General features: G+C 44.5%; 2 protein-coding genes and 1 non-coding gene across 5 annotated transcripts in view; 1 reads left to right on the forward strand and 2 right to left on the reverse strand.

Moving 5' to 3' along the window:
- Positions 1 to 232: 232 nt before the first annotated feature.
- LSM1 (LSM1 homolog, mRNA degradation associated) lies at positions 233 to 14,044 on the reverse strand. Of its 2 annotated transcripts, none has more exons than XM_055296000.2 (4): positions 13,814 to 14,044; positions 9,510 to 9,578; positions 7,025 to 7,140; positions 233 to 740 (listed from the first exon to the last, which is right to left on the reverse strand). In XM_055296000.2, exons 1-4 carry the CDS (start codon positions 13,857 to 13,859, stop codon positions 570 to 572), a joined length of 402 nt encoding a protein of 133 aa, XP_055151975.1. In that variant the 5' UTR covers positions 13,860 to 14,044; the 3' UTR covers positions 233 to 569. The 2 variants fall into 2 exon arrangements, with proteins under 2 accessions (XP_055151975.1, XP_055151974.1); XM_055295999.2 differs by having other exon boundaries at positions 13,585 to 14,038.
- On the reverse strand, positions 2,910 to 3,016 carry LOC129492481 (U6 spliceosomal RNA). The gene has a single exon (XR_008660908.1). It is a non-coding gene; the product is annotated as a U6 spliceosomal RNA (small nuclear RNA).
- A 108-nt stretch (positions 14,045 to 14,152) lies between the features above and the next one.
- BAG4 (BAG cochaperone 4) overlaps positions 14,153 to 22,765 on the forward strand; it is a 36,845-nt gene continuing 28,232 nt past the window's right edge. For both annotated transcript variants that reach the window (XM_055295988.2, XM_055295989.2), the window contains exon 1: positions 14,153 to 14,686. In XM_055295988.2, the coding sequence (XP_055151963.2) occupies positions 14,153 to 14,686 (534 nt within the window). The remainder of the gene's footprint in view (positions 14,687 to 22,765) is intronic.

Consider the following 22,765-nt stretch of genomic DNA (forward strand, 5'->3'; position numbering starts at 1 on the left):
ACAGGCATGAGCCACCGCCCCCGCCGAACATTTGTATTTCTTAACAGATACAAACATGGAAACAAGAGAGGACCCCTGAGATGATAGGAATAAAAATATTCCTTCCTAAGTAGCCAGCTACTTGAAACTGTGACTGAAGGGGGAAATCCCAGTATGTGGACTGCTTATACCTTTGAGAGCAGAAACTTAATTTCATCTATTCATTACAGGCAACTCAAACTTGGAAATAACATGACACTTGAGATTCATATTTTATTTACAAGTAAATGAACACTGTCCCTGTAAACTCTAATTTGGGATACGAAGAACAATATAAAGAAGTAGTTGCTGGTGCCACAGTGACGTGTGAAGAAGTCTATGCCACTGTTTCTTTAAACAATGATTTTGTTATTAAAAAAAAAAACCCACCTACACGATTTCTTCATGTTGCATATGTAAAATAATTAAAAATAAAAGTGACTTTTCAAAACTCTACAGTCTCTGATCAAATGTGTGAGGTGGCCAGGATGTCACTTTCACTCAGTGACAGCCCCTACTCTTCAAGAGCCAACAGCCTCTGGGCAAAAGACTTAGTACTCATCAAGAGTATCTGCTCGAGGAATGGAAAGACCTCGGTCCTTCAGGGCCTGCACTTTCAACTTCTCTGCTTCCAGCTTGGTCTGCTGTTCCACCCTTTGCTCTTCTAGAATTTCTTCAATGGATACTTGCTGGAGGGGTGTGTCACTCTCCTTTTCCAAGTCCTACAAAAGAGACAGGTTTGAAAACTTCACCTGAAGACCAAGAATAGAAAGCATAGATCTCAAGGCAAATGGATTCCTCTATCAGGCTCGGATTATTTTTCATAACTGTGACAGGACTGAAATATCTTTCTCCTAGGGACCAATAAGTTTTTCAAAGAAATGCCTGACACTACTATAGGATACATACTTACAATGAATGTGGTTAATAGTGATCAGTATTTTTTTTTTTTTTTTTTCAAGATGGAGCCTCTCTGTCACCCAGGCTGAAGTGCAGTGGTGCAATCTGGGCTCACTGCAACCTCTGCCTCCTGGGTTCAAGCGATTATCCTGCCTCAGCTTCCTGAGTAGCTGTGATTACAGGCACGTGCCAGCACGCCCAGCTAATTTTTGTATTTTAAGTAGAGACAGGGTTTCACCACATTGGTCAGGCTGGTCTGGAAACCTGACCTCAGGATCTGCCTGCCTTGGCCTCTCAAAGTGCTGGGATTATAGGCAGTGATAAGTATTTGTATAACAGAGCTTTATGTGATCCAAAATCCCACATTAGTCAGGATTAATTTTCTATTAGCCCAGGATTAATTTCCTTTAAAAAAAATTAGGGCTGCTTATAGATAGCTATCTCCCCCACTGTAGAGAATCCAAGAGGGTGGTTATTGAGGCAACGTGGCCTTAGACTTTTTTATTTTTAATTATTTTAAGGATGGGTGGAGTGGCTCACAGTTGTAATCCCAGCACTTTGGGAGGCTGAGGTGGGAGGATCACTTGGGCCTAGGAGTTCGAGACCAGCCTGGGCAACACAGTGAGACCCTAACTCCACCAAAAAAAAAAAAAAAAAAAAGCTGGTGTGGTGGTGTTCACCTACAGTTCCAGCTACTCAGGAGGCTGAGGTGGAAGGACTGCTTGAGCCTGGGAGGTTGAAGGTCAAGGCTGCAGTGAGCCATGAACATGTCACTGTACTCCAGCCTCGGCAACAGAGCAAGACCATCTCAAAAAAAAGTAAAAAGACAAAAATAAAAGGGAGCCTCTTGCCTTCACCTCCTAAGTAGCTGGGGCTACAGGTGTGCGCCACTGTACCAGCTCTGTAGTCTCTAAACTATAACAAGACTCTTTTTCCCTTTATGGCAACAAGTCTTCTAGGGAGAACCCTGGCAGACCATTTAGGTTACTAAGCCAATTTGGTCCCAATATTTTTCTCCACTATTTAAAAAACTGCTGCTTAGGTTGGGCGTGGTGGCTCATGCTTGTAATCCCACCACATTGGGAGGCCCAGGCGGGCGGATCACTTGAGGCCAGGAGTTCGAGACCAGCCTGGCAAAACCCTGTCTCTACTAAAAATACAAAAAAAATTAGCCGGGCGTGGTGGCAGGTGCCTGTAATCCCAGCTACTGGGAGGCTGAGGCAGGAGAATCACTTGAACCTGGGAGGCAGAGGTTGCAGTGAGCAGAGATCACGCCATTGCACTCCAGCCTGAGTGACAAGAGCAAAACTCCATCTCAAAAAAAAAACAAAACAAAAACAAAATTGTTGCCTAATAAAAAATTCCTTATTTAAAAAATACATGCTCATTGTAGATAATATGGAAAATAGACAAACAAGGAAAATTTAAAAATTATCCATAATTCCAGTATGGAAGATTAACATTTTGATAATATCCCTACAATTTTTCTACATATATACTGACTTGAAAAAAAAAAAAAACCCAGCCAGGCGTGGTGGCTCACACTTGTAATCCCAGCTACTCGGGAAGCTGAGGCACGAGAATCACTTGAATCCAGGAGGCAGAGGTTGCAGTGAGCCAAGATCACACCACTGCACTCTAGCCTGGGCAACAGAGTGAGACTCTGTCTCAAAAGGAAAAAAAAAATAAAACAAAAAAAATAAAAAACTAGCTGGGCGTGGTGACATGTACCTATAGTCCCAGCTACTCAGGAGGCTGAGTGGGGAGGATCACTTGAGCCCAGGAGTTTGAGGCTGCAGTGAGCCGTGATCACACCACTGCAGTCAGCCTAGATAACAAAGTGAGACCCTGCCTCAAAAACAAACCCCTCCCAAAAACCCACAATGCAAATGTTGACTGTAATTCGTTTTCTTTTCACTTAAATGTGGCATAGTATGCTTAATATTTTTATTTTTGAATGCTTTATAAACATTTTTCATTAATTTATTTTTAAAGATATAGAAGACTTCATGAATTTGTGTGTCACCCTTATGCAGGGGCCATGCTAATCTTCTCTGTGTTGTTCCAATTTTAGTATATGTGCTGCCAATGCGAGCACATTTTTCATTTTTTTAGAGACAGGATCTTGCTCTGTTGCCCAGGGTGGAGTGCAGTGGCACGATCATAGCTCACCATGATCTGAAACTCTTGGGCTGAAGTGATCCTCCTGCCTCAGCCTTCTAAGTAGCTGGAACTACAGGCATGTGCCACCACATCTGGCTAAATCTTTTTTCTTTTTGTAGAGATGGGGTCTTGCTATGTTGCCCAGGCTGGTCTCAAACTTCTGGCCTCAAGCATCCTCTTGCCTTGGCCGCCCAAAGTGTGAGCCACTGTGCCTGGCCCTTATAAACATTTGCTAACCAATGTCATAATGCAGAAGAACCTTGCTAAAAAAGTATCTCACTATCCACAGATTGTTTATTGTCCTTATAATGAATGTACAGGTATTATCTGGTGTTTTTGTAAGATGGAAAGCCTATACAAATAGGAATACAAAGTATTCCTGTTTCTTATCCTCCTCTATGACTTTCAATGATAAAGTTTGGAACAGTATTGACACACAACTTCTCCAGATGCTCTGGCCTGCATACTATCACCACATGCTGCCAAGGTTTCAGAACCCACAGCCAGTGGCATTATCAGACAGAGAGAGGACTCTCACCACAGAAGTTACAATGAAAGCCACACAGATTACATAAGCAAGCCCTGCTCTGGGTCCAAAGTTAACAGCACTCAGCAAAGTATATATTACCACCTGCCCTCCCAACCCATGAGTAGCAGCTAAAGAGAGGCCACGCCAGGTGTGGTGGCTCACGCCTGTAATCCCAGCACTTTGGGAGGCAGAGGCGGGCGGATCATGAGGTCAGGAGATCGAGACCATCCTGGGTAACATGGTGAAACCCTGTCTCTACTAAAAATACAAAAAATTAGCCAGACGTGGTGGCGGGCACCTGTAGTCCCAGCTACTCAGGAGGCTGAGGCAGGAGAATGGCGTGAACCCGGGAGGCGGAGCTTGCAGTGAGCTGAGATTGCACCACTGCACTCCAGCCTGGGTGACAGAGCCAGACTCCGTCTCAACAAAAAAAAAAAAAAAAAAAGAGGACAGTGTTCTCAGCCTAATGCACTGCCTCTTTGGCTTTTCAGACGTGCTGAGCAATTCATGCTGCTGTTGCTGCTTCTTCCCAACAGTCTTATTACTTAATGCTGTGTCATCATCATCGTCCTTGAGGCAGAACTCAGGGATTTCTTAACCAATATAGTGTTTATAGAAACTGATTTCTATGTATGAATTCCTCTGGGGTTGGTACATAATTTCTCCTGACTGCTGATTCATATAACCATGCAAGCATTCCTGGAACCATGTTTCTCTAGTGGTACCCCTGTAAAATTTCTGCAGCATCCAAACCATAACATATTTTTTTTAAAAAGGGAACTTTTCCTCACAAAAAGGATCCAAGGAAACAACGGAACTCCAAGAACAAACACGTTCACTTCTTTCTCTGCACAAACACACACATCTACTTAGATGTAACTTTGTGCCAATGTAACCAGTATAAAAAGCATGTCTGCTACATTTACTACTATAAAACAGAAGCATATCTGTGACTATTTTTTGAGACAGGGTCTTGCTCTGTTACCCAGGTTGGAGTGCAGTGGTACAATCATGGCTCACTGTAGCCTCGACCTCCCTGAGCTCAGGTGAATCTCCCACCTCAGCCTCCCAAGTAGCTGGGACTGGTGATGTGCACCATCACCCCTGGCTAATTTTTGTATTTTCTTGTAAAGACAGGGTTTGGCCACATTGCCCAGGCTGGTCTCTTGGGGCTTAAGTGATCTGCCTGCCTCGGTCTCCCAAAGTACTGGGATTACAGATGAGAGCCACTGCACCCACCCCAGTATTTTAAGTCTTTTCCTCTGATATGTTGCCTCTTCAAAATTAAATTCAGAAAAGTATTTTTAAAAATCATCTATAACCCCCACCATGCAGAGATGGGTCAGCTCCCCTATATACTGGCAGTATCAAGCATAGTGGCATGTACCTATAGTCCCAGCTACCTGGGAGGCTGAGACAGGAGGATTGCCTAAGCTAGGAGTTTGAATCTAGCCTGGACAACATAGTGAGACCCCATCTCTGGAAGAGAAAAAATATTGGCAGACTACTTTACAGTCATTTAGTATCTCCCCATGGGTACCATGGGTACTAGGTGCTTTCAGACTTTTTTTTTTTTTTGAGACAGAATCTTGCTCTGTCGCCCAGGCTGGAGTGCAGTGGCGCGATCTCGGTTCACTGCAAGCTCCGCCTCCCGGGTTCACGCCATTCTCCTACCTCAGCCTCCCAGTAGCTGGGATTACAGGCGCCCGCCACCACTCCTGGCTAACTTTTTTGTATTTTAGTAGGGACAGGGTTTCACTGTGTTAGCCAGGATGGTCTTGATCTCCTGACCTTGTGATCCGCCTGTCTCAGCCTCCCAAAGTGCTGGGATTACAGGCGTGAACCACCGCGCCTGGCCTTGTTTCAGCCTTTATGTGACACAAGAAGATAACAATTTCTGCTGCTTGGCTGGGCGCAGTGGCTCATGCCTGTAATCCCAGCACACTGGGAGGCCGAGACGGGTAGATCGCCTGAGGTCAGGAGTTCGAGACCAGCCTGGCCAACATAGTGAAACCCTGTCTCTACTAAAAATACAAAAATTAGCTGGGCGTGGTTGCGGGCACCTGTAATCCCAGCTACTTGGGAGGCTTAGGCAGGAGAATCGCTTGAACCTGGGAGGCGGAGGCTGAAGTGAGCTGAGATCATGCCATTGCACTCCAGCCTGGGCAACAGGAGCAAAACTGTCTCAAAAAAAAACCCACAAAAACCCAAAAAACAAAAAACAATTTCTGCTGATTAAACATGCAAGAAATGATACACTGAACTAAAAGTACAAACTATAAAAATATTTTATAAGTAAGAAAAAGATATTTCATATATTTCACAGCAGCACTTGGGCAGCATTGATAGTATGGATTAGTCATTTCTAGCTATTTCCAATATGAGGTCTCTGAACCAACCCAACCCTGGCAGAATTATCTCCTTGCTTTCTCAAATGGCTGTTAAAAATGGCTACAAACCAAACCACTCTAAAGATTTCTGCAAATTGATTTAAGACATGGCTAGGTATTTAGAAAACAGTATTAAAAACTTTAAAAATTAAGCAAACACCAAAGTTTTTGGTAAGAAAAAAGAAGACAGTGCTGGCTCAACCCTTAATTTCAACTACTCTTGAAGAGATTTTTATTTTTATTTTCCTTGCAAGCCCAGTATCAGAAATAGCAAGATGAAATCAAAGGTTTTAAATAAGATACTTAAAAAAATATCTGAGTACTTCTAGTAGGGGGGTGTGTGTGTGTATGTCTGCACACACAAAAACCTACAGCAACAACACCACCTCAGAAAATCTGATTTAACCTTTCACCTGCCAGCTGGTCTTTCTGGCACAGATACCAAAATACCCTCTCCCTGGCTGTGAGCTAAGGATCCAAGTAAGACTGAACTCCATTCTCGGGATAGGTAACGGAAAAGCTTTTCCTATAGCCACTCTTTCCCTTTCCTCCTTTACTAATATGGATATCACATTGTACTGTACATGCAATATGTGCTTCCCTCAGATACTGTGCATTAGCTTTATGCCATGAAAAACTACTTGTAACCAATTGTTTAAATGGCTGCAAAATATTCCAACGTATATAAGTCACGCCTTCCCCAGCATATATAAATCAAGCCTTGTCAATTTTCTGCTATTAAACAAACATATTAATGAACACATTTGCTACAGAATAGTATTTTTTTATGGTATCAGGTAAAAAGATACTTTGCTGCCAGTGGGATCAAAAATCTTTAAAATGCCAAAAGGTACTGAAACAAAGTTAAGTATTCTCTGTAGCTTCCCTAAACTAATTTGGTAGTTGCCTGTGAGATGCCAGATAAAACGTGGAAAATATTTTTATTCTCTTTTGAAAAGACAAAAAAAGAAGTCTAACTAGCATGAATATGAAGATCTACAGCAGCTTAATAGTTTTCACTTACTATTTCTCCTAGTAGGACCACATTTTCTCCTCTGACCACAAAAATCCCTCGAGGAATATCACCGTATTTTTTGCCCACATGAATACGCTCCACAGTCTGATGTAGCACTAAGTTTGCTGTAAGTGTATAGGGAAAAAACAAAGATATTTAGTTTAAACTATTGGGTAAAGGCCCGTAACTCAATAATCAGTTATTTTGAATAGAAAAGATTTAGGTAAACATGATTTCCAAGCTTTCTAATTATTTTTATTTATTTATTTTTTGAGGCTGAGTCTCGCTCTGTCACCCAGGCCGGACTGCAGTGGCGCAATCTCAGCTCACTGCAACCTCTGCCTCCCGGTTCAAGCAATTCTCCTGCCTCAGACTCCGGAGTAGCTGGGACTACAGGCACCTGCCACCACTCCCAGCTAATTCTTGTATTTTTAGTAGAGACAGGGATCACCATATTGGCCAGGCTGGTCTTGAACTCCTGACCTTGTGATCCGCCCGCCTCGGCCTTCCAAAGTGCTGGGATTACAGGGTGAGCCACAGTGCCGGGCCCCCAAGCTTTCTAATTCTGGGGAAGGCTAAAATTTCAAATAATCTTCTCCTATTTCATTGAGTAAGACATACCAGTTAGGAGACATCTGGGATTATGTTGGGCTAATACATGAATGATGGCAGAAATAAGAGAAATAAATTCCTTTATCAGTTAATTGCTAATACCGAAAAAAAACACAGGAAAATATAAATGAATAAGTAACTTGGAAAACTTGGGCCTAAACAACCACAGAGATCAAAACTTTGTTTTCTGGAAGGAAGCAGCTTTTCTTTTTGTGTGGGTGTGTATGTGATGATCTGCTGAAGATTCAACTTTGTTTTAGTAATTAGGATTCATTTAACCCAATGCAGGTATCCATGGGTTATGATACAGGAAAAACCTATTTTTCACCTTGACAGATAACTATATTTGTGATCTAAAAGTCAACTTAATATTCACTACCTTTCCCTCAAAGTACTCTGATGAATCTGACTTAAGAATCAGGACTCCAATTTGTTAACAATAATTGTTTTTCCTCTTTCAATTAGTACTACTTGTCCTATTTGAAGTAAAGGAGAAATCTATGTTCATATCTTCCATAATCCTTGTAAGTGTTTTAATTACGTTTCTTCCTCATGCTCAAATCCAGTGATTTCGCAGATATCCAATAAACGTTAGCATGAACATGAAGTTCCTTGAAACAGAAGGAAACATAATCTTTTAACTTAAGAAAAATGCAGGATGCAAAACAAAGACAAGAGGCCTCTTATTCCAATGTATCCCTATATGTAAAGTATTAAGCTTAATGTTGGGGTCCTTAAAACACAGGAAATGCCTTCTACCCAATTTTCATTGGCTAGGGAGGGATTACCTTCACTTCTGGAACTGCTCTGAAGTCATTATACCCTGCCAGCCTTGAGCCGGGCACAATGGCTCACGCCTGTAATCCCAGCACTATGGGAGCTAACACAGCCTTCCAGCTGTCCCTACCGATGCACCAGACATGTGAGTGAAGCTCCTTCAAACCAGCCGACTCACCTTCTAGACACTAAGGGACTGTCCTAAAGCCATGAGAAGCAGAACAACTGCCCAGCTCAGCTGGGTGGGTGGATCACCTAAGGTCAGGAGTTCGAAACCAGCCTGGCCAACATGGCGAAACCCCGTCTCTACTAAAAATACAAAAATTAGCTGGGTGTGGTGGCTGGAGGCTATAATCCCAGCTACTTGGGAGGCTGAGGCACAAGAATCGCTTGAACCCAGGAGGCGGAGGTTGCAGTGAGCTGAGATTGTGCCACTGCACTCCAGCCTGGGCAACTGAGTGGGAGTCCGCCAAAACAAAACAAAACAAAACAACACAACACAACACAAAACAAGCCTCTTCGGCCGGGCGCGGTGGCTCACGCTTGTAGTCCCAGCACTTTGGGAGGCCGAGGCAGGCGGATCACGAGGTCAGGAGATCGAGACCACGGTGAAACCCCGTCTCTACTAAAAATACAAAAAAATTAGCCGGGCGTGGTGGCGGGCACCTGTAGTCCCAGCTACTCGGAGAGGCTGAGGCAGGAGAATGGCATGAACCCAGGAGGCGGAGCTTGCAGTGAGCCGAGATTGTGCCACTGCACTCCAGCCTGGGTGATAGAGCGAGACTCCGTCTCAAAAAAAACAAACAAACAAACAAAAAAAAAAACAAGCCTCTTCGGCGGACTGAGTTTATTTCTATCATTTGGCTCCCCCTACTGGGGATTCTAGTGAAAGCCAGTTTTAGAAATGAGCTTGGAAATATATATATATAAGCTTTGAACCACCTAATCTGAATGTATAGAAAACAATGATGTACTCACTAAAATCAGTCCTACTATGTCACACATGTGAAAAAGTTGCAGATAAATTTCAATATTAAATAACAAAAAATGCAATGGCAGCTGTTATTATCCAGAGTATAAGAGATGTCCATAAATTAATACATACCAAATTGATCAATGCTTCTTAAAAAGCCTATAAGTGTCCTTCCATCTCGGAGCAGAACCAAGTGCTTTTCTGGGGAGAGAGGAAAAAATCTTTTAAATGAAAACTGACAAGTTCAGCGCGTATTTAGGATAATAATTAACAGTTCAAGCTGTACCACTTCCTCGGCCAATGCATTTAACGTGAAGTTCAAGTTCATTGGAAAACTGAAGAAAGCTGCTGATTTAGATAACATCAGTAGTGAAAAGAATCAGAGCAGTGTGGCAGAGTGGGAAAAGGACAGGGCGTGGCACCAGGAAGCCTGACTAGCTGTCTCTAGACCCTTATGTTGGTTTTTTTTTTTTTTTTTTGAGACAGAGTCTCACTCTGTCACCCAGGCTGCAGTGCAGTGCAGTGGCACAATCTCGGCTTACTACAACCTCTGCCTCCCAGGTTCAAGTGATCCTCCTGCCTCAGCCTCCTTAGTAGCTGGGACTACAGGAGTTCGCCACAATGCCTGGCTAATTTTCGTATTTTTAGCAGAGATGGGGTATCACCATGTTGGCCAGGCTGGTCTTGAACTCCTGACTTCAGATGATCCATCCACCTCGGCCTCCCAAAGTGCTGGGATTACAAGCGTGAGCCATGGTGCCTAGCCAAAGACCCTTATGTTTGACACTTAAACCATCTCAGTGTCACGTCAGTTTTTTTATCTGTAAATTGACAAATTTAGTCTAGATGACTCTTATTATCTTATTTGTAGAATTATTTTGTCCTCAAAAGACGAGCTTCTATCTCACATTTTGTTTGTAACCAAGGAATACTTTAAATAAAAACACAATGCTTCAGGCATTTAAAATGAAGACTAATAATAAGCCAGAGCAGAAATTCAATGTTTACTGAGAGGGCATGTGCTGTTCTGGGGTCTAGATATATAGTAGAGAAGGAGACTTAGAAAGTCACCAACCTTATGAATTTATATTCATGTTGGAGGACAAATAAATAAGAAAATAACCTATTGTGATTAGGACAATGGAATAATAAACTAGCAAGGCAGTATGATGAAGGGAGAGAAGTGGTTATAGAAGGAAGGGTGGCAAGGGAAAGCCTCTCTGAAGAGGTGACTTTGAGCTGACACTGAAGAATGAAAATAAGCCAGTTACTAGCACACCCAGCAAAATTTCTTTCATTCCATGCCTAAAGTACTTTCTAGATGCAGAACAGAGGAAAAAGACAGTGACTCTGCCCTGAAGGAATTAATACTCTTCTTGTGCTATAAATAAGTACCACAGAAAGCAAATCTTAATTATATGAGACTACAGAGAGAGAAGCTGTATTTCTGAAGGAGGTATCAGAGTTGGACCTTAAAAGGTAGATAATTTTAGGGCACAGGAAGAGTGATAGGAAGGGGGCGGAGGGAGAAGGAAATCTGTAAATTAAAAGAGGAGGAAAAAAGGGCTATACATCCATGTTTAGCTAAAAGCTGAGGGTGTGAAGGGAAAGAACAGTAGATAAAGTCAGAAAAGTACTGGGGGCAGGCTGCATCTGGATTTGACTTCATAGGGAACAAGAAAACTAAGTGATGGAGTCTGTTAACTGAGTTTGTATAAATGGGTATGTGTGAGAGGGTGGTGTGCTGAAGATGTGAGGTAAAGATGTAGGAGTTTTATGAGACATCACAAAACTATTTACCAAGAGTTGGGAATAAAAGCAGCAAGCTCAGGGTGAAGGTTATTAGCTCTTTGTGATTCTAAAGTGCTATCAGGACACTTACATAGAAACATACGCAGATAGTTGGAAACAATAATACTGGAAAACCAAAGACATCAAGATTAGAGAAAGCAATTTTGGATAAATCTACAAAGAGGTGATATAAAATTACTAAAGTACAGGAGATCTACTAAAGATTAAAAGAAGTAGGCCACATGTAATCCAAGTGACCATCTATTTTGGAGAACAAGAAGAGCCAGAGAGGTAAGAAAATCACCAAGTAACAGCTGTTAGAGAAATCAAGAGAAGAGAATTAAAGAATCTGGTGGGGAGAGTATCACAGTGCTGCAAAGGGGAGAGAACACAGAAGACTTTAGACAAATAACTTTGAAGAATGCAGCTTGAGCAATGTGTTCAGGATAAAAATTAGATTGCAGGAGTAATGTAAATAGTCTATTGAAGGTGATCAAGAAACAGACAAAATGAAAATGACTCGAGGTTTGGGGATAAAGATATGGAAAAAAGGGATGGGAATATGATGAAGAAAACGGAGAAAATATTTGAGATGGATAGACAGTAACACATATGAGGGGAAGAAGGCAGGGGTTGGGGAGACAGAGGATATAAAAGAAAAAGGATTACAACGAAAAAAGGTTCCAGAAGCAGTGAAAGGAGACAGTAATAGACAGACAAAAAGGGAGGAATCCTTCCTACGCAAATTAGAGGATGGGTGAAAATACAGAAAGACAGGGAGGAAACTGTGTGTTCGGGTTGGGGAGCAAATGGTGCATATCAAATGGCTTCAAAGTTTTCATAAACTAGGGGGTCTGGAATCTACAAAGAGGTAGGGATTAGAGGCCCAAAGAGCAAAACTGATTTTTAGTAAAATGGCAGGATGTGTTAGAGGATATATAAGGAGAGATGAGGGCAAAAGAGCATCCTCAAGCAACTAAACATCCTGTTACACATAACAGGTTCATATAGATGTTAATATATATTTAGTCCAATTACACTACATTTCCCTTACATAGCGCAATAAGTAATTTGGGTTTAAAAAAATGATCTGTCAGCCGGAGGTGGTGGCTCACGCCTGTAATCCCAGCACTCTGGGAGGCCGAGGTGGGTGGATCACCTGAGATCAGGAGTTGGAGACCAGCCTGCCCAGCATGGCGAAACCTCGTCTCTACCAAAAAATGCAAAAATTAGCTGGGCGTGCTGGCACGCACCTGTAATCCCAGTTACTCGGGAGGCTGAGGCACAAGAATCGTTTAAACCCGGGAGGTGGAGGTTCCAGTGAGTCGAGATCGCGCTACTGAACTACAGCCTGGGCAACAGAGCAAGACTCCGTCTCAAAAAAAAAAAAAAAAGAAAGAAAAAGAAAAAGAAAAAAGACCTGTCAACCATAAAATGAATTTTTTTTTTTTTTTTTTTTTGAGACGGAGTCTTGCTCTGTCGCTCAGGCTGGAGTGCAATGGTGCGATCTCGGCTCACTGCAACCTTCTCCTCCCGGGTTCAAGCGATTCTCCCGCCTCAGCCTCCCGAGTAGCTGGGATTACAGGCACCCGCCATAGTGCCCAGCTAATTGTAGGGACGGGGTTTCACCATGTTGGCTAGGCTGGTCTTGAACTCCCGACCTCACGCGATCTGCCCGCCTCGGCCTCCCAAAGTGCTGGGATTACAGGCGTGAGCCACCGCGCCAGGCCCATAAAATGAAATTTTAACCATAGATTCTAAATTGCATATTCACAGAGTAACTGAGACGATTGCAACTTGTTTAAAACTATGTGTAAATCATCTTGAAACTAAGTTAATGAGAAAGATCACATGATTAAAACAATAAAAAATGTTGCTTGAGGAATGATGCACAGACGGAATTTAGAAAAAAGGAAAGCCAGGACAACTGCAGGCGGTTCTTTTCGCTTTTGCATAGGACTGAGCTCCTCTTCCGGACAAAAACTAGGAATAAGGGAGGTCTTCTTAGTAAAAGCAAAAGTAAATTGTCTTTAAAAAAAAAAAAAAAAGTTTGCAAGTCATTTGGTCTTTCCAGAAAAGTCAATACCATGTCTAACAGTGGTCTCTACTACAATAACCTGAAGGTGCCAATAACCCTCACAGTAAAATAAGCTAGCAAATGGCCACACCGTAGAGCGCCTACATTTACTGCCAATTAAGTCCAACTGCCGCTGTCTTAATATTTTCGCTTTTTAATGAATCCTCTCTCTAGGTATTCCAATCCATCCACCGGTAACACGCTGATACTTCGAAATACTGCAGGCAGGAGTGGACGGGGGAGGAGTCCCGCCCCCTCCCCTCCGGGCTTCTTTCGTGTTCGGGCCTCTGCTGCCGCGACCCACGGAAGCAAAAATGAGTTCCATCGCTTGTGGCTCACCAGCTAGAGGGCTGGCGGATGCTGCGAGGGGCAGAAGAACTAGCAGGCTACTGGGTGGGCAAGCGGTGTGTACCGCAGCTGTGGAGGACATCGACGCGGAACGCCCGGATTGAGCTCAGGACACACCGGCCCCGCCCGGGACTCATTCTACAAGCTTCTTCGGAAGAGGCGCTCGCCCGGGAGGAAGGGTCTCACCCCAGGGTCCACCCGGAGGAGATGAACAACTCACTGTCAATGTCCTCGATGAGGCTGGCGGTGCCGGGCATATAGTTCATTTTGAACTGAAATAATGCTGCAGTGCACAGCGGCGGGGGGCCAGCGCGTCCAAAACCTCCTGCCTCCTACCGCAGTCGCCGCCTCGGCGGGACCGAGCCCAGAATCCCGACCGAGACCAGCACTTCTGCCCCAGCTTTCAGCCGCCGGGGCCTGCCGGAAGCGCCTCCATATTACCCTCACCCACTTCCTGTAACACGTGCGGGCCCCCAGGAAGAGGCGGGGCAGCCGTACCGTTGGGGAACACCCTTTCCCTGTTCCTGTTAAGTAGGGAAGAGAAATCTCCATTGGATAAATGGCGAGGAAACGTATACTCCCTCTTAAGGAACACGGTGTCTTCCCTCGTCTGCGGGTTCCCGAGACCTCAGAGTCACTGACCTCCGTCCCTCAGCTTTCGGGGCTCGGCAGCAGAAAGGGCGGGCCCGGGCCTGGGATTGGCTGGCGTCGACCGACTCCCTTCGCTGCTCTCCATTCGCAATCGCCCGCGGGCGCCTGCGCGATGCGTCGGCCGTCGGTGGGGGGGTGGGGGGGCGGGAAGCGCTTCAGGGCAGCGGATCCCATGTCGGCCCTGAGGCGCTCGGGCTACGGCCCCAGTGATGGTCCGTCCTACGGCCGCTACTACGGGCCTGGGGGTGGAGATGTGCCGGTGCACCCACCTCCACCCTTATATCCTCTTCGCCCTGAACCTCCCCAGCCTCCCATTTCCTGGCGGGTGCGCGGGGGCGGCCCGGCGGAGACCACCTGGCTGGGAGAAGGCGGAGGAGGCGATGGCTACTATCCCTCTGGAGGCGCCTGGCCAGAGGCTGGTCGAGCCGGAGGAAGCCACCAGGTAAGCTTTGCAACCTCTGTCCTTGAGGGGAGGTGGGGGCCCTTGGGGCTGGGGTTCGTAAAGGATCGGGTTTCATACTTGTTTTCCTTATGTGGAGGAGGGTGTGTGTGGGGGGGGTGTTGGAGAGACCGAGACTGGGATCAGAGGTTGGGGGGATATGCTTGTGTTCCCTTTGCCCCTCCTTTTCTGCTTCGACCCCAAAAAATATGTTTATTACCATTTTAAAAAGAAGATTCTGCGCGGACTTACTAAGCTTAGCAGCAGGCTGCAGATCTCTCTCCTGGGAGCGGTGCTGGGTAGGGGTGGCACGGATCTGCTGCTCCAGCTCTAGCAATTTATCCTGCGTGGCTGGCAGGCCGGCTCTCCCGGGGAAAGGAAGTGGCTGCAGCCCCTGATGTCGCTCAGGGACCCTCCCGAGGGGAAGGAACCTTTGCGAGGTGGAGGGATCTGGGCATTTAGCTGTTTGCCCCCCTAATGCCTTGCCTGAGATCGAATCATGAATAATCAGTGTTGTAAAGTACCTTTACGCGGATTGACTGATTAAATTTTCACGCCGACTGCAAGGTAAAATGGCATTACAGCGGCCCTTTTTTTTTTTTTTTGAATAAGGAACCGGGGCTCTGCTAGGTTAACTCACTTGCCTAATACACTTGGACCTGTAACATTTTATTCTCTGTTTTCCTGCCGGACTGCTTCGTTGATGCAGTCTTCTGGGTAGTGGGTTGTCGTTCTACGGTGGCTGCATACCTGTCTATTCGTTCAAGAATTATCCTCATTTGTTGAAAATGTAATAGTGAAATTCTCGTACATTGCTGGTGGGGATGTAAAATGGTGGAAAATAGTTTGGTAGTTCCTCAGAACATTAAGCATTAGAATTAGTATATGACCCAGCAAGCCCACTCCTGGCTATATACCCAAGAAAACTGAAAACATATGTTCACATAAAGCTTGTCCGCCCATGTTCATAGCATCATTATTCATAATCGCCAAAAAGTAGAAATGTCATTTTTTTTTTTTTTTTTTTTTGAGATGGAGTCTCGCTCTGTTGCCCAGGCTAGAGTGCAGTGGTGCCATCTCGGCTCACTGCAACCTCCGCCTCCCGTGTTTAAGCGATTCTCCTGCCTCAGCCTCCGGAGTAGCTAGGATTACAGGCGCCGGCCACCACACCCGGCTAATTTTTGTATTTTTAGTAGAGACGGGGTTTCGCCATGTTGACCAGGATGTTCTTGAACTCCTGACCTCAAGTGATCCCCCTTTTCCCTGCCCCTCGGCCTCCCGAAGTGTTGGGATTACAGGCGTGAGCCACTGCGCTCGGCCCCAAATGTCATTTTATTATTTGAGTTATAAAGTGAGTGAACCTCTCGGAGCCCTGGTTCTTTATTCGAATACAGGAATGTTGTAAGGACGTAACGACTGATGCATTGATAAACAAAATACGGTGTTAATATATTCATACAATGGAATATTATTTGGCCATAGGAATGAACTACTGAGGCGTGCTACAATATGAATGAACCTTGAAAACATCACACTACGTGAGCTAAGTCAGTCAGAAAGACTGCATATTGTGTGATTCCATTTATATGAAATGGCCAGAGTAGGTAAATCTAGAGACAGAAAGCTTAATGGTTGCCAGAGGTTGGGGGACTGGCGGTGTAGGTGAGAGTATTCTTTTTGGGATGATGAAATGTTCTAAAATGAGGGCCTGGTGAGATGGCTCACACTTGTAATCTCAGCACTTTGAGTTGCCGAGGCTGGAGGATTGCTTGAGTCCAGGAGTTTGAGACCAGCCTGGGCAACATAGTGAGACTTTGTCTCTAAAAAAAATAAATAAATAAAAATAAAAAACAAAAAATAAGAAATGTTCTAAAATCAGTGGTGATGGTTGTACAACTCTGAATATACTAAAAACTGCTGAGTTGTACATTTTAAAAGGGTAGAGTTTATAGTATGTTGATTATATCAGTGTAAACAATTGTATGAGAAAAACATGTAGCAGTGATAAATTATTTTTTATTTTTGGGACGCAGTCTTGCTCTGTTGCCCAGGCTGGAGTGCAGTGGCACAATCTCAGCTCACTGCAACCTCCGCCTCCCGGGGTCAAAGTCTCCTGCTTCAGCCTTCCTAGTAGCTGGGATTACAGGCGCCTGCCACCACGCCCGGCTAAATTTTGTATTTTAAGTAGAGATGGGGTTTTGGCATGTGGGCCAGGTTGGTCTTGAACTCCTGATCTCAGGGTATCCTCCTGCCTCGGCCTCCAAAAGTGCTGGGATTACAGGTGTGAGCCACAGTGCCCAGCCAAGATTAATTATAAATTAAAGACAGATCCAGCTGGGCGTGGTGACATGCCTGTAATCCCAGCACTTTGGGAGGCCAAGGAAGGCAGATCACCTGAGGTCAGGAGTTTGAGACCAGCCTGGCCCACATGGCAAAACCCCGTCTCTACTAAAAATACAAAAATTAGCCAGGCATGGTGGTGGGCAACTGTAATCCCAGCTATTCGAGAGGCTGAGGCAGGAGAATCGCTTGAACCCAGGAGGCGGAGGTTGCAGTGAGCCAAGATCACACCATTCCACTCTAGCCTGGGAGACAAGAGCGAAACTCCATCAAAAAAAAAAAGAAAGATCCATATTTTCTCATACGTAGGTCATGGGACTATAGAATGGTGAAATGCTTGGCCAAATTAGACCAAAAATCAGTTGAAGTGGGGAAAGGGGAGAGGACCTCTAAACTGATGACTGACTTTTGCTGGGCCTGCTGTATTATCAAAACCAAAGTCTGTTTTCTGGGATACAGTTAGGGAGGGTTGGGTAGACTAAAGAAGTTAAGATTTCAGCAGTGTGTAAGGAGTTGTCAGGTGTGGTTTGAGTGCCCATAGGGTGGGTGATGGTGCTGAAGTAGTTGGAGATAAAGGTGGAAATGTGTAATGGGCATTTGTAAACCATTGTAAGAGTTTGTACTATCTTTCAGATTGATGATTCTGAAACTTTAAAAGTATAGGATGGTAATTTTTCTGTAGCAATAGAAAACTCATACCAAAGATATGTATGTTGGCCGGGCGTGGTGGCTCACGCCTGTAAACCCAGCACTTTGGGAGGCTGAGGCAGGTGGATCACCTGAGGTCAGGAGTTCGAGACCAGCCTGGTCAACATGGTGAAACCCCACCTCCACTAAAAACACAAAAATTAGCCAGGCATGGTGGCGCATGCTTGTAATCCCAGCTACTAGGGGGGCTGAGGCAGGAGGATCATTTGAACCCGGAAGGCAGAGCTTGCAGTGAGCCAAGATCATGCCACTGCATCCCAGCCTGGGCAGCAAAGCAAGACTCCGTCTCAAAAAAAAAAAAAAAGGATATGCATGTTGTCACAGATGTTGCAGTGTTTTTTCCAGATTTGTTCTTTTGACTTTTTTTATGTTTTGCATTTCTATAGTATTAAATCTGTCAAATTAAAAAAACAAACAGTATAGGAACCTTTTATAACCTTGCTACTCAGAAAGTGTGTTCCATGGACTAGACGCCTTGGTGTCACTTGTGAGGTTGATAGAAATGCGAAATCTCTCCTCTTCCAGACTTACTGCTGCAATTTATTAAGATCCCCAGGTGATTCATATGCACATTAATATTTGAGAAGCATTGCTCTATAGAACTGATTATATTTAAATGATGTACTGAACTACAACACAGACTTGACTATATTAACACATTTAAGTATGGCAGGGAAAAAATTAGAAATCTATCACTCTCTATTTTTTTTTTTTTTTGAGACGGAGTCTCGCTCTGTTGCCCAGGCTGGAGCGCAGTGGCCTGATCTTGGCTCACTGCAAGCTCTGCCTCCTGGGTTCACGCCATTCTGCTGCCTCAGCCTCCCGAGTAGCTGGGATTACAGGCGCCCGCCACCACGCCCAGCCAATTTTTTTGTATTTTTAGTAGAGACAGGGTTTCACCGTGTTAGTCAGGATGGTATTGATCTCCTGACCTTGTGATCCGCCCGCCTCAGCCTCCCAAAGTGCTGGGATTACAGGCGTGAGCCACGGCGCCCGGCCTTTTTTTTTTTAAAAAATTTCCTTTTTTTGAGACGGAGTTTTGCTCTTTTTGCCCAGGCTGGAGTGCAATGGCGTCATCTTGGCTCACTGCAACCTCCATCTCCCAGGTTCAAGCGATTCTCCTGCCTCAGGCTCCCAAGTAGCTGGGATTACAGGCACCCCTCGCCATGCCTGGCTACTTTTGTATTTTTGGTACCTGGCCACTCCCTATGTTTCTTTAGAGTAAAACTTTAGCCTGGGCACGGTGTCTCACGCCTGTAATCCCAGCACTTTGGGAGGCTGAGGTGGGCGGATCACCTGAGGTCAGGAGTTTGAGACCAGCCTGGCCAACGTGGTGAAACCCCGTCTCTCCTAAAAATACAAAAACTAGCCGGGTGTGGTGGCTCACACCTGTAATCCCAGCTACTTGGGAGGCTGAGGCAGGAGAACCACTTGAACCTGGGGAGATGGAGGTTGTAGTGAGCCGAGATCACAGCACTGCACTCCAGCCTGGGCAACAGAGCAAGACCTTGTCCCAGAAAACAGAAAACAAAAAACAAAAATTAGCCGGGCGTGGTGGCGGGTGCCTGTAATTGCAACTACTCTGGGAATTGCTCAAACCAGGGAGGCGGCGGTCCCAGTGAGCCGAGATCATGCCACCGCACTCCAGCCTGGGCTACCTAGCGAGACTGTCTCAAAAAAAAAAAAAAGGAAGTAAGGGAAAAGAGAGTTGAGAAACCTCTTTTGAGCTAAAGGGAGAAAAGTAACAAGTTTGGAGTTGGAGCAGAGGGGCATTGACAGCTATTGGTGTCCTTTCGTGGTGGAGTAGGAGGCTAGGTCATCTGACAGTAAGGGAAGTAGAATGGGATGCTCTGTGAAATTTATGTGGTAAATGTTTGAACCAGATGCTAGGGCAAGAGGGACAACACAGAGAAGCATTTGGAAGAGATCCAAATGAGTTTGAAAAGTTAAAAAATTATGATGGTCAGTATAGCAGCATAAGGTGATTTATTAGTGATTATGAACTATATAGCTATACAAATAATTTATCATGTACTTTACAAATAATTTTTGTCTAATTATGAAAAATATAAGCAAATCTGTAAATGGAATTTATGTAGCACAAGTGCTACTGATTCCTCTGCTGTTAGATTTGCTTGGGCTGGGGTTTCAGTTTGGGGGAAATGTTGGTAAGTCATTTTGGAAAATGTAATCACATATCCACTTTAAAGGAATTGACTCCAGTCTTCAGCTGGGATTATTTATTTCTCAAAAGAGAAGAAATAAATTAGTTATCTTGCATAATTTTGATCAAATTTTCTTTGGCATAGAACTTTAATTCACATTATTGTGGCTTGTGAAAACATTTTATTACCTTTGTTTTAGTTTGTATTTCATTAAACAAATAAAAAGTTTGGAAAGAGTTAGGCACATGATAAAATTGGTGACTTAGTTTATAGAATAGAGTTCAGCTTCAGCCAGTTTCCTGTGAAACCAAATGCTATTTCATAGAATTAGTGTCATGTTGGGAGGGCCATGAGCTACAGACTTTCACTGTTACTAGGGATATTTTTAGATTTGTCCCATTTTGTCCAAAAGGAGGAAAAAAAAGACAAAGACATTTTTTTCATTAAGACAATAAAATTATACTTTTTAGTGCTTCATTGAGGACATTCTTTTTTTCATTAAAAATTATGGCATAATTTACATAAAGTAAATTTCACTGTCTTTAGGGCATAGTTCTGTGAGTTTTGATAAATGCATACAATTATGTAACCACCACCACCACAACTGAGCTATACGTACCGACCCATCTTTTTTTTTTTTTTGAGACGGAGTCTCGCTCTGTCGCCCAGGCTGGAGTGCAGTGGCGCAATCTCGGCTCACTGCAAGCTCCGCCTCCCGGGTTCATGCCATTCTCCCGCTTCAGCCTCCCGAGTAGCTGGGACCACAGGCGCCTGCCAGCACGCCTGGCTAATTTTTTTTTTGTATTTTTAGTACAGATGGGGTTTCCCCATGTTAGCCAGGATGGTGTCGATTTCCTGACCTTGTGATCCGCCTGCCTCGGCCTCCCACAGTTCTGGGATTACAGGCGTGAGCCACTGTGCCTGGCCACCTTTAAGCTTTTGCAAGTGTAATCAACCAGGTAAGGGTGGTAAGGGCTATTTCCCAAAACTTCTCCTGCCGACTCAAAAGTTAGGTTCTTCGGAGTAAAACAGGCTCTTCACTGTTTTCAAGGTTATTCTAGTTTCCCTGTATTCTTCTATTTAATCTCAGCTGCCACAGTCAGACAGATGGAAAGCATAAGGACACTTTTTTCCTTGCATCTGTACTGGAAACCTTAGCAGCAGATAGCAGTCATTCTTTTTGATGCTTAAATGATACCATATTATGTCAATGGGAGTCCCTTTTTCTTGGCTTCTGATTCCTTTGGACATAAGCCATTGATTTTTTCTTTTTCTTTTTCTTTTTCTTTTTTCTTTTTGTGGAGAACAGGGTCTCGCTATATTCCCCAGGGAGGTCTCAAACTCCTGGGCTCAAGCTATCCTCCCGCCTCTGCCTCCCTAAGTGCTGGGATTACAGGCGTGAGCTACCGTGTCTGGCATGACCCATTGATTTTTGATAGCTTCCTTGATTTCTGGTACAACAAGATGTCTCAGGCTTTGTATATATTTTGTCCCGAGACACATAATCAGCCATTCCTTAAGAACTTGGTTGTATTTTTCTCCCAATTGGAGAATTACATTTAGAAACCGTTAAGTCAGGATCTGAGCAGGAAAACAGAAACCACACTAGTTAGAATTTGATTTAGGAAATTAGCTAAACAGGTTATTGGAGTTCTGAAAAGGGAAAAAGAGAACACAGAAGTAACAGAAAATAGTAAGTGGAGGAAGCAGCTACAATTCCTAGGGCTGGGGAATAAAGGGAAGAGGTTGGGGTGATTAGAGCCAGGAAACTTGGAAGAATGGCTGGGCTCAGTGGCTCCCGCTTGTAATCCTAGCACTTTGGGAGGCTGAGGCAGGTGGATTGCTTGAGCCCAGGAGTTCAAGACCAGCCTGGGCAACATGGCAAAATCCTATCTCTACAAAAAATACAAAAATTAGCCAGGCATGGTGGTGGGCCCCTGTATTCCTAGCTACTCAGGAGGCTGAGGTGGGAGGATCACCTGAGCCCAGGAGGCCGAGGGTGTGGTCAGCTGTGATTGTGCCACTGCACTGCAGCCTGGGTGGTGGAGTGAGACCCTGTCTCAAATAAATTAAATTAAATTAAATTAAATTAAATTAAAATAAAAATATAAAAAGAACCTGGAAACTTGGAAGAGTGGCCAGGAGGTGGCGCCTCCTACCTGGTGCAGGTACCTCTGAGGACGTTCGGGTTGGAGAGTGTTGTTGACTGACTGCTGCATACAGGTTGAATGGCATTGCGGGGTTGATACTGACAGAAACAGCAGACAGGAAGAAGCAAGTCCACTGTCTCCTCCTCTAGCCTAGCATAGTGTGTTGGCAGAACCAGAAAGCAAGCAAGCTGGGAGGGAGAAATGTTTGTAGACTTCCTTCCAGCCTTGCATCACAGAGCCAAGTATAGAATGCTGTGCTTGCAGCCGGGCGCAGTGGCTCACGCCTGTAATCCCAGCACTTTGGGAGGCTGAGGTGGGCGGATCATGAGGTCAGGAGATCGAGACCATCCTAGCCAACATGGTGAAACCCTGTCTCTACTAAAAATACAAAAATTAGCTGGGCATTGTGGCGCATGCCTGTAATCCCAGCTACTCAGGAGGCTGAGGCAAGAGAATGGTTTGAACCTGGGAGGCAGAGATTGCACTGAGCCGAGATCGCACCACTGCACTCCAGCCTGGGCAACAAGCGTGAGACTCTGTCTCAAAAAAAAAAAAAAAAAAAAAAGAATGCTGTGTTTGGACCTGAGGGGCAAGGGGCAATACCTTAATACTTGGTACAGAAATTACAGTTGGGTGCCTGGCATATATACTAATTGTTATTATGTTGTCATTGTGTCTAGACCTTTCCAAAGGGCAGAATTATAAAATAAGTATTTTAA

The sequence above is a fragment of the Symphalangus syndactylus genome, chromosome 10 (genome assembly GCF_028878055.3).
Source record: "Symphalangus syndactylus isolate Jambi chromosome 10, NHGRI_mSymSyn1-v2.1_pri, whole genome shotgun sequence".
Lineage (NCBI taxonomy): Eukaryota > Metazoa > Chordata > Mammalia > Primates > Hylobatidae > Symphalangus > Symphalangus syndactylus.